The sequence below is a fragment of the Mastacembelus armatus genome, chromosome 12 (genome assembly GCF_900324485.2).
Source record: "Mastacembelus armatus chromosome 12, fMasArm1.2, whole genome shotgun sequence".
Classification (NCBI taxonomy): Eukaryota; Metazoa; Chordata; class Actinopteri; order Synbranchiformes; family Mastacembelidae; genus Mastacembelus; species Mastacembelus armatus.
The window spans coordinates 1,820,495-1,834,359 of NC_046644.1; the positions used below are offsets into that span (position 1 = coordinate 1,820,495).

Genomic DNA, 13,865 nt, shown 5'->3' on the forward strand with positions numbered 1-13,865 from the left:
TGTGTGTAGTATATGCATGTGTGCCAGGAGTGATTGGAGCACTTGCATGGTTCTCTTGTCCAATTAAGACTGTGGACCCAAAACATCCAGCGGCTTGGACAGTCAATCTTTCTGAATCAAGACAAATTTGTCTACAGCTGATGAAAAATGTGTGTATGAAGAGTGAAAAGTGGCTGTGAGGGCAGAACATTTTGAGCTTCTCACTCTCTAGCTGATACCACCACTGCAACATGAACATGGACATGAACTTCCGTCCATTCATTTCTGTGGATAAAAAGTGTCAACAAAACCTGGAATATTTTTGGAAAATATGAAAAATATCTCAGATAAAAGCTGGATGACCATCTCTTTTTGACGCTTGACGGTGTAGGAAGAGACAGGTGCCAAAAACAGAGGAATAATAATAAACTGTGAAGAACGTATCTTGGGATCTTGCTTGTTGCAATCCCAGCAGTAAGACTGCCATTCCCATTTGAAAAGAGGAAAAAAGGGTAAAATAGACACATTCATATAAGCACAAGTGATTTATCCAGTGTTGACTGTGGGTACTACAGTTGAAGATGCTCCCTCTTAACGCAGAGCAGGTAAGTTCTTCTGATCTTTCACTCTTCACACACAATACTGAGTGCACTGTTACCTTCAGCTGTTTTGCTGTGCTACTATAAGAACCCCTGATGAAACTCCCTGACAGACCTATTGTGTTTTTCATCAACCAGCAGCTTAATCCTGCACAGTACACAGCAGCTGGAAAATCAACCGATGCCAGTTTCAGCCAGACCGTAATATGATGTGATCCTAGTCAGCAGCAAAATGTCTTAATTACTTGCTTAAAGTAGTTAGAGTTGATGTTTTGAAGTGCACCCTATGATGTTTCTGAGAGGTCATGATGAATTTTCAGCTGAGTCTGCAGTTCTTTTCAGCTCTACAGAGCTTTATGGACACATGGAATGTCCAGATTTCCTTTACATGGACAAACACACATTGTGCTGGGCCCAGACTCAGCACTCAGCAGAAGCGGTAGGTGAGAAGCAGCTCATGTTATGATGCAGCAAGTCTTACTGTTTACAACATTAGTCTCATGTCTTATTACATGGTAAGATCAAGTCATTATCTCTGTTCTGACTTAGTGGACCACGATCATCGTTTTGACCCACATCACCATGGTAAATGTGCTGTTCCCCCTTAAATCCTACTGGCTCCTGTTCAGCAGTGGACTTGAGGCGAGAGCAGCACAGCCTGTATAGTCACTGTGTAAATCGTGTCTCTTTAACTGAGGTATTCTCAGGACGGGGAGGGGGTGGATGGGTTCATCGGGTTCATGTAGTATTGGACGCCTCCTCCTATTTCAGGTTGACTGCTTGCCTGGCTCCCACGGTAAAGGGGGTATCTGGAAGGCAAATAGGTGATGGGCAATGACACTGAAGTTTGCGGTGGAAATGATTCAGTAGTGGAGCTTGACCTTTATTCGGGACACAGAAACTCGATCAGCTGATGACTCCAAAGTAGCTGCCATTTTCAGGTCATTCGAGGCGTCTGGCTAACTTGTTTTTAGCTCCAGCCAGTTGGATGAAAAAGCTGCTGTCTGCGCCGTCAGCCGCCGCTGGGATGGGGGAATAGCTTTGTCCTGTGCGCTCCCGTGGACGAATAGAAATCATGATGGCTGATGGATGTTGCAGAGGCATGGAAAGAGGCAGGGGTAAGATTGCATCAGATTCTTTGCCGAGATCCACGTATCCTCAGCAGTATGCCCAGAGCGGATCGCAGCAGCAGGGCAGTGACATCCAGGAGTTGGCCTCAAAACGCGTCGACATCCAGAAGAAGCGCTTCTACCTGGATGTCAAGCAGAGCGTCCGCGGACGCTTCCTCAAAATAGCCGAGGTGTGGATCGGCAGAGGCCGGCATGATAACATCAGAAAGAGCAAGCTGACGCTGTCCATGTCGATGGCCCCCGCGCTCCGCTACTGCCTGGGAGACTTTATAGATTACTACGCCCGCATCGGACTGCGGGGGGGCCTCGCGCCTCCGCAGCTCGAGGAGCACGGCAACGACGGCCAGGGCCGCGCGCACGACTCCCGCAGGAGAGCGCAGGAGCAGCACGCGGCGCCGTCTCCCACCGGCTCCGGGGCGTCCGACGACCATGCCCACCGCGTGCTCAAGAGCGAATTCATCGAGAGAGACAACAGAAAGTACTTCCTGGACCTGAAGGAGAACCAGCGGGGCCGCTTCCTGCGCATCCGACAGACTGTCAGCAAAGGACACGGCACCATGGGCTACTACGGCCAAGGCATCGAGCAGACCATCGTGCTGCCCGCGCAGGGACTCATCGAGTTCAGAGACGCGCTGTCGCAGCTCATCGAAGACTACGGCGACGAGGAGAGCGACGACCGCGGCCGAGCCGGATCCAGGAATCACGATGACAGCCCCGAGCTTCCAGAGGCTGCGTCTTTCCGAGTGGACAACAAGAGGTTTTACTTTGATGTAGGTTCCAACCGGTACGGCATCTTCTTAAAAATCAGCGAGGTGCGGCAGCCGTACAGAAACACCATCACGGTTCCGCTAAAAGCCTGGGCTCGGTTTGGAGAAAATTTCATCAGGTACGAGGAGGAGATGAGGCGGATTTTCTCGTGTCACAAAGAGAAGAGGACAGACGCTCGGCAGGACAGCGAGGAGCAGGAGGACTGACCTTGGCAGAGGCTGTCTGTGCTTCTGCATGTAGTCTGGGATTGTGTTCAAGGAGCAGACCCTCTCCATCATGTACTGTACGTGTCCCTCCAATGATACACTGGATGCTGTGGCCCGACACATTCAGTCCGTCCGTTCATAGCGCAGTGCTTTACCCCTGCTTCTCCATGCACTTATCCACTTAGCCAGGGCCACACCAAGAAAACTTGGAGCCCCTGAGCAGAAGTTTCTAATCATCCCCCGCACCCCTTTCGACATGTCAGCGTGCAGTGTAGATTACAGCCTTCATTCTGACGGCATAGACGGGATTAGGAATAAGCAGCTAGAAAACCACTTGAATAATTTGCCCTCAGAGCATATTGGTTGACGGTTTTACAACAAAATTGACAACCGCCACTAATCCCTGAAGGTAAAAGATGAACTGATGAGTTAACGTGCTATATGTTCAGCATAGTTTAGTTTTTATGAAGTTGTACAAAAAGAAAACTATAAATGATGCTCATATATATTTAAGTAGGTAAAAGAAGACCATGCTTGTGGGGGGGGGGGCACAAGAGGAACCTAATGTAAGTGCAACACACCCTGGCTGCAGCCTCTGATGGCTGAAGCACACCCCAAGATGAGTGCAGACAGAAACAGCAGAGCTCCATGGGATAAGGTGGCTGCTTTGTGAAATGAAAAGGCCACGTGTGCAGGCCTACAGAGAAAATAATGGGTGACCTGCATCATATACTACTGTTGAAGGTTACCATGGTCAACTATGGCTGTTGGCTACACTGAAAACTAAAGAACACTTGTAGTTGCTAGGTTGGGCTTTCATGTCGACAGTAACACTGTGGCAGAAATGAGTGGAAGCTTACTGACTCATTTCAGGGCTACATTTTCCTGCAGTGCGATTCTGGTAGCCAGTCCAAACACAGCTGCTTTGCTGCTTACCTGGTCAAGATGAGGTAGGACATGAAAGTGGCAGAAACATAGAGTCCAGCCTCAGAGCAGTTGACAGACCTTCAGACTGGACTCACCATGTGCAGTTCATCTTGCATTATCTGTTGCAGTACAGTTCTGCCACAGCACTATTGTCAGTGTGAAAGCACAGTAAACTGGTTAACCAGGTTCACAAATGGGAATCACAAATCAAACATTACAGTCCGGTGCAGTCCATTGCTTTCCCTTATTATTCTATTCAACATAGGCACTTAGTCTACAAACACAGGAGGGGGGTTGAGCTTTGTGGCATTTGCTGCAGTAGTAGCTCGCTGTATAAATATGTCTTGCCATGCAAAAACCCAGTCAGAACAGAGAACAGACACACAGAGCTTATTATTCTTCAAGATAAGTGTGTTGCTGTGGATTTATGATATATGGTACTTAAAGGCTAACAGCTCAGATTTAGAGCTGCTACTTGATGAAGGAAAGTTATTGTACATGTGTTCTGCTGAGGATATGAGCGATGATTGGTCAGCAGCAGCATCAGTGCTCCTTTCAGTGTCTGCATTGCTACAGACTCCAAGGTGTTTGGCAGGGTTCATAGTGCTGCACAGAATCATGAAAGAGAATGAAACGGAGCAAAGTGCCCCAGGTTACCAGTGTATCCAGCCAGACTGTTCAATAGGAGTGTATCAGTTCTGTCTGATGAATTTCAGGCAGGTGGTTGAAACATGCAGCCACAACACAGACAAGGTGTTAGGCTGAGTAACAGCACTATACTGGCTCTGGACTGAAACTTGGAGGGAGGCAGCTGTTTCCCCATCTACACATCATTACCACTTTTTTAAAATGGTCATTTCCTCCTGCCATTTATCTCGCCACCCTTTGGTGTTGCCCAGGTTGAGAACCACCAATGTAGACAGTCCCACTATAGTGATGCCTTTAATACTCTTGTTGATACTTGAAATGTTGAGAATCATATTTTATATTAGTTTACTATATGCCCCTTAGACCTTTACACATTTTAATTGAGAACTCAAGAGTTCTGGCCTACATTAGACTACAGCTGAAAAATGATTTCTTTTCATTTTGAGAAGTTTTTAATAATACATGGTGCTATGGAAATGTGTTGACACATTTTCTTTTTGACGTATAAAGTTGCTGATACCCTGTTTAGGAATGCTCAGATCTATAGGTGTCTGTGATTTCAACATGACAAACAGAGATGAAGGCAGAAACGGGTACACTGGGTAGATAAATGAGCTGCAACATAGAAAGGGCTCAAGATCCTTTAAATCATATTTGTACCACTGTGTTTGTTTCCGCAGAGCTGTGTATTTTACCTTTCCCTACTATCTGCTGATAAGGATGTGATGAGGTTCTCTTCAAGTGTCTCTGTGTTACTTGTGTGTTGTTTTTGGCCGAGTTGCTAAAAAAATCATGAAGTGAAGCTTCTCCATTAGAGTTTGAATGGCAGTTTGCTGTAGATTGAGCTTTGTTTGTACAATATGTGATCTACCTGAAAGATGATCAGGGGCCTCGTTTGTAACTGCCTTCTACATGCTCAAAGCAGGGCTTGTACTTCCCATGGATTTATACATAGAAACCTGACATGAGAACATTTGCATCTGTATCTAAAACAGGATATCAACTTTAAACTGGCCATTTTCCTTTTCATTTTCAAAGACACAGACCAACTCAAATTTTAAGTCATTACTAAACTATTGTTGACCCATTCTCTAACCCTCAGAGCTCTGAAGAGAGGAATGGATTATGTGATGCTCACAGTGATGCCAAGAATTATACCAGATGTCAGTTGGTTTTGGTACGTCTGGCTCCCGTTTCTCCAATACCTAATCTGAAAGTGCTGATCTCTTCACTACACTCAGCTGTTACCATCCATGCATTTTCTATACCCGCTTATTCCTTAACCAGGGTCACGGGGATCTGCTGGAGCCTATCCCAGCTCTCTTACAGGCGGAAGGCAGGGGTAGACCCTGGACAGGTCACCAGTCCATCACAGGGCCACATAGAGACAAACAAAGACAACCAACCACTCACACTCACTCCTATGGGTAATTTAGAGTCACCAATCAACCTAACATGCATGTTTTTGGACTGTGGGAGGAAACCGGAGTACCTGGAGTAAACCCACCCACCTTCTTGCTGTGAGGCAACAGTGCTATCCACTCAGCCAGCATGCTGCCCTCAGCTCTTACCATCTCATTAAACTGATGTTGGCAGTTTACCGTCAGATGCACTGGTAGGAGGAGCTAGGGCTGTACTCCATCTCCTAATACTGTTGTCACGATACAAAATTATGTATGTCCAATAGCTGGTTAAATGTTTTGATACCAATACTGAAGCCATGCCATGGGAAAAAACAAAACCATCAGGGAAAGTAATGAAATGATAGAATTAACCACTCTCTACTGCATAGTGTTGCCCTGAGAAAAAGAGAAACCTTCCAGTCCACTTCTTCCCCAATTTTTTTTTTCATTTTTTTGCTCTTGCAAATGCATTAATATAATAATATAATATAATAATATAATTAAAATAATAATAATATAGTCTATAGCCAATACTGTAGCTGTTATTAGTAATGTGAAGAAATAACCTTCATAAATTATAGGGATCTCTATAGAAAAAGCACAGCCAATGTAATCACCTAAGAAAATCAATTAATTAGAATCGAAACAATCGATTAGTCGTTCGACTGTTTTAACATCACTTTCAAACAAAAATGCCAACCAACATTTCTGGCTCCAGCTTGGTAGTGTCGCTTAGTTCCTGCTTTCTTAGTATCATGCTAAATTGTTTGTTTTTGCCTTTGGTCCTGACAGCACAACACACTGCAAATTAAGAAAACAACTTCACCAATTTGATAACACAGGCGCAGCATTTAGAAAAAATGCTGAAAAAAGAGAAAACACAACCAAACACAGAAATGCACTGCAAGAAGAAAATGTGTAACCAAATAGATCAATCCATTGCACAACGCCTTTCACACCGAATAAATATTGAAGTGCATCTAATTCATTCATCTTCATAAGTAATCACTTAATTAGTTAATTTCCAGTCTAAACCTAGTGTCTGACAATGATGATACTTTTGACTTGCTATGAAAATGTAATGCAAAGTTTGTAAAACAGGCCATTTCTTAATATTTTTATACCCTAATAGCACAACGTTGCTCTGAGGCGACAAAAGAATAGGGTGCAGGAGTCAGTGGTCAAATATGATCAGAGGTCCCTCTGAATGAGAAAGGAGGGACAAAAATTAAAAATATGTGCAGTAAGGGGTTAAATTACATAGTTGGCCTTAATCTCATTGGCAAAATCTGATGGTGAAAAAAGTTCACCTGTCACAAAATATCTGTCACATTTGCTAATCTCGAACTTGTCACTTTTTCAATTATTTCTAGAAGGCAACACATTTGTCGACAAGGTGCTTTGTCAAGTTGGACGTGTTGGCTCCTTTGGTTTGTGTAGGTTTGAAAGATCTTTTACCAACAGGCTTTGCAGAGTCCTTTTAGTTGGCTGACTGTTGGCTACATAAGCGAAATAATGTCGTATTTTACTTTGTGTGTTTTTTCTGCCTACAAGCTGTATGTCAGGAAGTTGCAGCCATGTGTCTTTTTTTTTATCATGATAGCTGCCTGTGGTGGACCTTCGTTGTCATAAGATAAGATAAGATAATAGAAACTTTATTTATGCCCAAAGGTAAATTCCTGTAGTCTTGTAGTTAATTAGTCAGTCAGTAGTGAGAGTAGTCAGTAGTCAGTCATCATCCGTCATTGTCTAAGGTGTTGTAGAGCCTGATGGCAGTGGGGATGAAGGTTCTCCTGTACTGATCAGTCCTGCAGCTCAGTGAGGTGAGTCGTCCACTACAGCTGCTTCTCTGGTCCATCAGGATGTTGTGAAGGGGATTGTCAGTGTATTCCAGGATGGTCTCTACCTTTGTCTGTGTACATCTCTCCACCACAGCCTCCAGTGAGTCCAGCCTCATTCCAGTCACTGAACCAGCTTTTTGCACCAGTTTATCCAGCCTCCTTACATCCTTCTGCTTTATGCTGCCTCTCCAGCAGATTACAGCATAAAACAGCACACTGGCTGCCATAGTTTGGTAAAACATGTGCTGCATCTTTCTGCAGACGTCTAAGGACCTAAGCCGCCTTAGTAATAAAGATGAAGCTTAGCAGGTTTAGCCACAAAAACTGCCTGGTTACAATAAGGTAAAAATACTTAGTTAGGTCTAGACAGGGATCATGGATCGGGTTAAAATAACTAAAATAATAGAAAAGCAGTTTGTATAGGATTGCTGCTTAATTAGTTTGAAAAGAGAACAGCTGTCTCCTCTTTAAAAACCCCAATATAGACTTTGTTGCTCCTGACATAATTACTCTGATCATAGAGGTTGACTGAATGGACCATATACCAGGAGAATGCACCTTCTGGCCTACTGGTAGATGCAGTTTGTCCCTCAGCATTATTCTGGCCAAGATCACAACTGATAACAGCCATTTAATGAGCCATTGGTAACAGCTGTCCTGTGCCTCCACCAGCTGGTTCATACTCTGGCAGTGTGCAGCAAAGTGTTAAAGGTATCCACCTCTAATTTTATAAATCTCAGTTTTACAATACGTCTTTTCTGTCTGTTGTGAACATGTAAACCTTCAGTGTGAATCCTATGCACTATTTTATAAATGAGGCCCCTGGTCTGTAGTGAAAAAGAGCCCGATTCAGACTACAAAAAAGTATATGAGCTATATTCTAAGATCACTATTTCCGAATCGTAAGTGTATATATATATATATATATATAGTCCCTAAAGTGCAACAGCAGATGCTGGCTGGATTTATGGAGGTTGTTTGGGACGTTTTGTTTTAAACCATCAAGTCAGATTTCTGAGCAGATACTGATGCACCTGAACTGCACTTTGACCATCTTGCAGACATGCTGCTGTGGAGGGCTGTGTGAGCTAAGACTTTAAATCATAGTGCTGTGGTGCTCACACTTAAAACAGGATTGTGTAAAAGATTTAGGCACTAAAAATTAGATGTGAATGCTTTGAATGTTTTTTTTTTTTATTTATCAGGGAACTTCATACAAAGTGCAGTTAATCAAATCAGTATTTGGCATGACCACATCTATGGTTATTCTCTCCCCATTCTAAGTCAGTGCACCAAGTCTGTTAAACCGCAGTAACCATAGAAACAATATTGATGCATTATGACTTTACCAGTTCAGCACTGTGGCACAAGCACCATAGCGCTGGCTCGAACCGATTACAAATCAGCTATAGAAGCGAAGAAACTGGAATGCAGCTTTTATCATGCTTTTCAGTCATGATTCACTGAAACTGCATTCTTTCTGCAGCATGCATCATGTTGCATGTATTATTTGATAGTATTACTGGACAATACTGAGCTAGAGCAGGTTTTAATTGATTTGTTCATATTATATCCAAAATTAAAACTATAATCATGAAAAATTAAAAAAATGTTCATACATCCTTTGACAAACTTTAGTTCTCTTACTACCAAGTCTTAACAATTCAGTTTCAAACCATATGTGTGTGAGTCGGGCTCTTAGCCTCTGAGTAGATTTGTAGTGTACTCACTGCTGTCAGCCACTCCCTTCAGTGGGGTTGAGATGTAATGAAATGAACGGTCTTGGTGTAGGAGGGAGAAATGCTGGACAACAAACAATCAGTGTTAAAAGATCTTAACTGGTGGCAGCCAGTTATTCTGATGCCTTGAGGTGCAGGAAAAGCACAGGACTGGTTGGGTTTGCTTGTGTTGTCTGGTGTAGGACAAGAACTTTAATGGTTCACTGAATTGGTATATTGTCATGTAAATGGCATAAAAGGTTATACAGTAAAAAACATTGTAAGAAGGATTATTCAAAGCACAAATTATTTTCAAAATGATATGGGGTTAGAATATATGCCCAATTCTTTCCATTGATTCAGCATTGATGGCCAGTGAATTCGGCTCAGCGGCAAACTGAAGCTTACCTCAGTCAAGGTATTAAAGACAGATGTATTTATTCTAATGAAAACAGAAGATAAGTTATTTAAAAGGTATAAGGGTCTTCTGTCTTCTGAATTCCAAATATTACTCCAAAAAGCACTTTAAATAAAAGCTGCACTTTTGTTTTGCTGCTTTGTAATCAGTTGAAGTAGAGGGACCATTAACATCCATGCCTTTGGTGTAAAGTGACAATCATGGATCCCTGCTTATAGACTCGGATGAGCTGCGCTTAAACACAACACTCTGCATGTTCTGTGCCAGGCTTTGGTCGTTTTCCATTCAGGTGACAGCCTGGAGTATGTTAATACAAACACTATGTTGTACCGACTTTCTTAGGTCTTTTGTGAAATGGGCGCACAATTTGAATGCAGATTTATTCTTGTGGACATAATGTAAAGATTACTGTGCTATGAACACAAACAGGCTGTCACTTTAGATCTGAAATTAAAATACCAGTTAAAAATAATGCACATCCAGGTGTAATTAGTTTTCAACAGGCTGTGCCTTGTATGCCAACAGGGGACATTCACAAATGTCTGATCCATCTAGGCTTGGCTTTTGTTGTTTCTAACACTGAATGGTGAGCATTACTGATAATTATGGCACTACACCATCTAAGAAGTGCAAGGAATCTTTTTGAATTTTATACCATAAATGGCACTGCAACGCACCAACATAGTTTAACATAAGATTTCTAGGTCACATCTGAGTAAACTTAAAGTTTTCATTATTTTGTTTTTTTTTATTTCCAGAACTGACGGCTTGAGTACAAACCGGACATGGTACCTTGCATCACAATTTAAATGTCATTCCACAGCATTTCATGAGAGTAAAGAGAAAGAATTTAGAGCAGAAAAAAAAACAACCTCACTTATGATGGAGGTGCTTTGTCCATATTTATATTAATGTTAGTTAGTTGAAGTCAGTCTTTTATTTAATATGAAGTTTGTATTTAATACATTCATTTACAGTATGTTTATGTTTGTTATGCTGTGCTGTTTGTTCCAGTAAAGAGGCATAGTGGTGCATTGCTTTTTTATCTTATTATCAACAAATCCAGTAACCTCTAGATTATTACTTAGTTATTGTAAAGCATACTATACTTCTGTTGTTTTGCTTGTGTGGACCGAGAAGCACAGCATGGTGTGTATGTCCACTACAGTTACCCCCATTTCACTGCAAACACAGCACAGTCAGAATCTTCTGGCCTATGTTCAGATAGAAAATCAAGCAGGGAAAACTGCTAAAATATTAAAGAGCTTTTTGCAATTAGCTGCATAGACAGAATGTGAAAGAGTTTGGGCAAAAGATTTTACAGTCTGCTAAAAGCTAAGTCTCTGTGTTAGATTGACTTAACAAGCCCATGCTTTGTTAAATGAACAGTTTTTACAGAGCGATCTCATCTGTCACAGTTAACTTCCTGCTTCAACTCTGACCTTCAGTCTTTACTTTCTTATTTGTGTGCACGCTGTTTTTCTGTGCAGTGAGGGATTGTTAGTGACATTTCATGTGTGCTCCTTTTCAGTTTTACATCACCATAAAGTATTTTAGGTGAATGTAGGTGACCTACACATCCTTCTTACACCTACATAAAATACATTCTCAATTTCATGTATAAGAAGTGCCAAATGACATAATTCTTTACAGGAAATTTCCTAGACTAATCACTCAGAAGTCATGGAACTGTAAAATACAGCTTTACTGGCTATTTATACAGACATAATCTATCTGAAAACCAGTAATGTACAGAGAGTGTGATGAAGGCCATGAGATACAGATGGAAGCTGTGGGAAAAAATAGTAATGTGATTAGGCTTACTTAAAATTTTATTTTTTTATTTCAAGTGTCAGGAAAGAAGTAGTGCTGTTTCCATCTGTACACTCTGTCATTTCTAAATACCAATAATGTTGCCAAGGCGTGGCTGAATACACCGACAGTGCTTCTGTCAGTCATCACAGGAGTATGGAGGCACAACAAGAAGCAAAGTGTATTCAGCCATAGTTTGACCACAGCTGCTCTTCCTTGTCCCTCAGGAAAGTACAAACAGTAGCTAAGTGTGTGATACTAAAAAGACAGGTTTTGGGTTGTTACTTCGAAGCGATAAAAATAATTCATACAGACTGCTGGTACTGTTTTTTAAGTTGTGTGAAAAAAATGTGATTTTCAGTGCACAGCCAATAGGAAGCTATAGGAGGAGGGCTACAGGATGTTGGACTTTGATAAACAACTTGAACTATTAGCAAAGATCTAATGTTTCCAACCCTGACGCCTTAAAGCACTTTTACAATTTGACTGTATCTCTGTTCATTTGGATTCATGTGCTTTGTTTTAGCAGAAATGGAAAAAAGAAGTTTCCTGGTCAAAGCCAACTGAACACTAGTTTGTGCAGGGCTCTTGCTTCATATTTGGATGAAACCCGTCATTTCACAACAGTGAGCATTCAACGTAAAGAGGTGGGACTCACCTTGACAACGTGTCTGTGTATGTCTGTGCTTGTGCAGGTAGAGTGATGTGAATGTATGTATACTGAAGAAGACATTCTGGTTTGCTGTTCTATTTTGCCTTCTGTTCATCATCAGAGTTTTGGAATGGGAAATGTAGAGACGTAGATGTTTGGTAATTATTCAAAAAAGAACTGAAGTGAATCATAAAATGTGAAAAGGTGTATATTTCGATAAATGTAATGTAATACATTGGTGTGTCCTATAGTCCTGTAAAGTGAGACTTAAAAAACAAGAACGTTTTGTACTCTAGCACTTTCTTTAATGTGTACTGTATTAGTTCATCTTGGACATGTAACGTACTGTATGAATATTCATTACTTGCCTTGTAACGTTTGAAACGATGCTACGTTTAGAAATGGTAACCAAGAAAACCAAGCTTTTGGAGTGTATGCATGCCAATGGTTGGGTCCTAATATAATATTAAAACTATGTGAAAAAATGGTGCTATGTTACATTATATAAAGGTGCTTCTATGGACCCCAACTGAATGCATGCCAAGAGGAACTATCAAAAGTAGAAAAAAGAGAATAAAAATTTGATGTCCTACTACTGTTCTCAAATAGTGCTGCTTCCCAAAGATGTTGGAAATTTGGATATTCCAACTTTCTATTTGTTAAAACGCAACTGGCCTTCAAGTTAGTATTGCAAGTGTGATACAGGCACCTGACAGCATGTCAGCGCTGTCTGCAAACCTGAGCACACAGTGTTACTCTCACCCTGTTGTTTTTCCTCCAAACACACATTTACTGTTAGTTTTCTGGGAAGTAGCAGTTTAACTCACATAAAGAAAGCTCAAGTGTCGTCCGTGTTCTTCCCTGTTTTTACTGAGACACGTCACTGGAACACATGGAGGTTGTATTTCTGTCCTGTCAGCAGGCACTTTCCAACTGAGGGCTAGAAAGGAAGGGCGTAGTATTAGCAGACAGCCCAACTGATCACAAAGCGGTAAGTCTAACTGTAAATGTCATTCAAGCTGCCCCCCTCAGCACTCATGCAAACAGAACCAGGACCAGACTGTTTGTAGACCTGAGCAAGAGGGGTCAAAACTTAAATTGGCCATTCTCATAAAGGTGATATAAACTAACAGTATCTCAGTTGGCCATGAAGAGAATTTGATTTTTAAGAAAAATGTCTATTTACAGTTACACTGCCTTTGTGTCAAAGGTCTAAAAGATCTATAGACAATCTAATGAAATCATTTGTGCTCTTATTTCTTCAAATGTTTATGAGTTTAATGATTTCACATGTAGCAGAGTTATAGGACAGCAAACAATATATAACCTTTGGAGGGTCAAAGTTGTTTGAGTTTGGAAAACTTGTGCAGACTTGCTGAAAAAGAATCTGAATCATAAAAATCTGTATGTTTATTGGTTGTACTGATCATCTTCTATTTATGTTTTTCATTAAATGTTTCGCAGTGTTATCAGTGCTGTGTTTTCCATTTTAAGACTTCAGCCAGTACCTATTATCAGCCTGTGACTGTACTGTATGCATGTGAGTGCTGCTACCACTGGAGTTTTGCTTAAAGAAGATCCTGAACTCATAACAATTTCAGGGCCAAACAAATCTATGAGTTATGTCTGTGGAGATTCTCAGTCGTCCAGGTGAAGTTGTCTAGAGGTTGAGTCATGGCAACTGGACTTCTAGTTTTTAGGTCGAAACATTTCACCATCCATCAGTTTGAGCGAAAGCTGGTATGGAACCTCCAATTTATCTTT

General features: G+C 41.5%; 1 protein-coding gene across 1 annotated transcript; it reads left to right on the plus strand.

Annotated features, from left to right (window-relative positions):
* Positions 1-1,167: 1,167 nt before the first annotated feature.
* Positions 1,168-13,570, plus strand: purg (purine-rich element binding protein G). Its single transcript, XM_033325465.1, has 2 exons — positions 1,168-2,759; positions 11,979-13,570. Exon 1 carries the CDS (start codon positions 1,654-1,656, stop codon positions 2,680-2,682), a length of 1,029 nt encoding a protein of 342 aa, XP_033181356.1. The 5' UTR covers positions 1,168-1,653; the 3' UTR covers positions 2,683-2,759; positions 11,979-13,570.
* Positions 13,571-13,865: the final 295 nt, after the last annotated feature.

Bases quoted from the DNA above. Each gene is read 5' to 3' on its own strand.
- purg (XM_033325465.1), top strand. From the start codon at position 1,654: ATGATGGCTGATGGATGTTGCAGAGGCATGGAAAGAGGCAGGGGTAAG.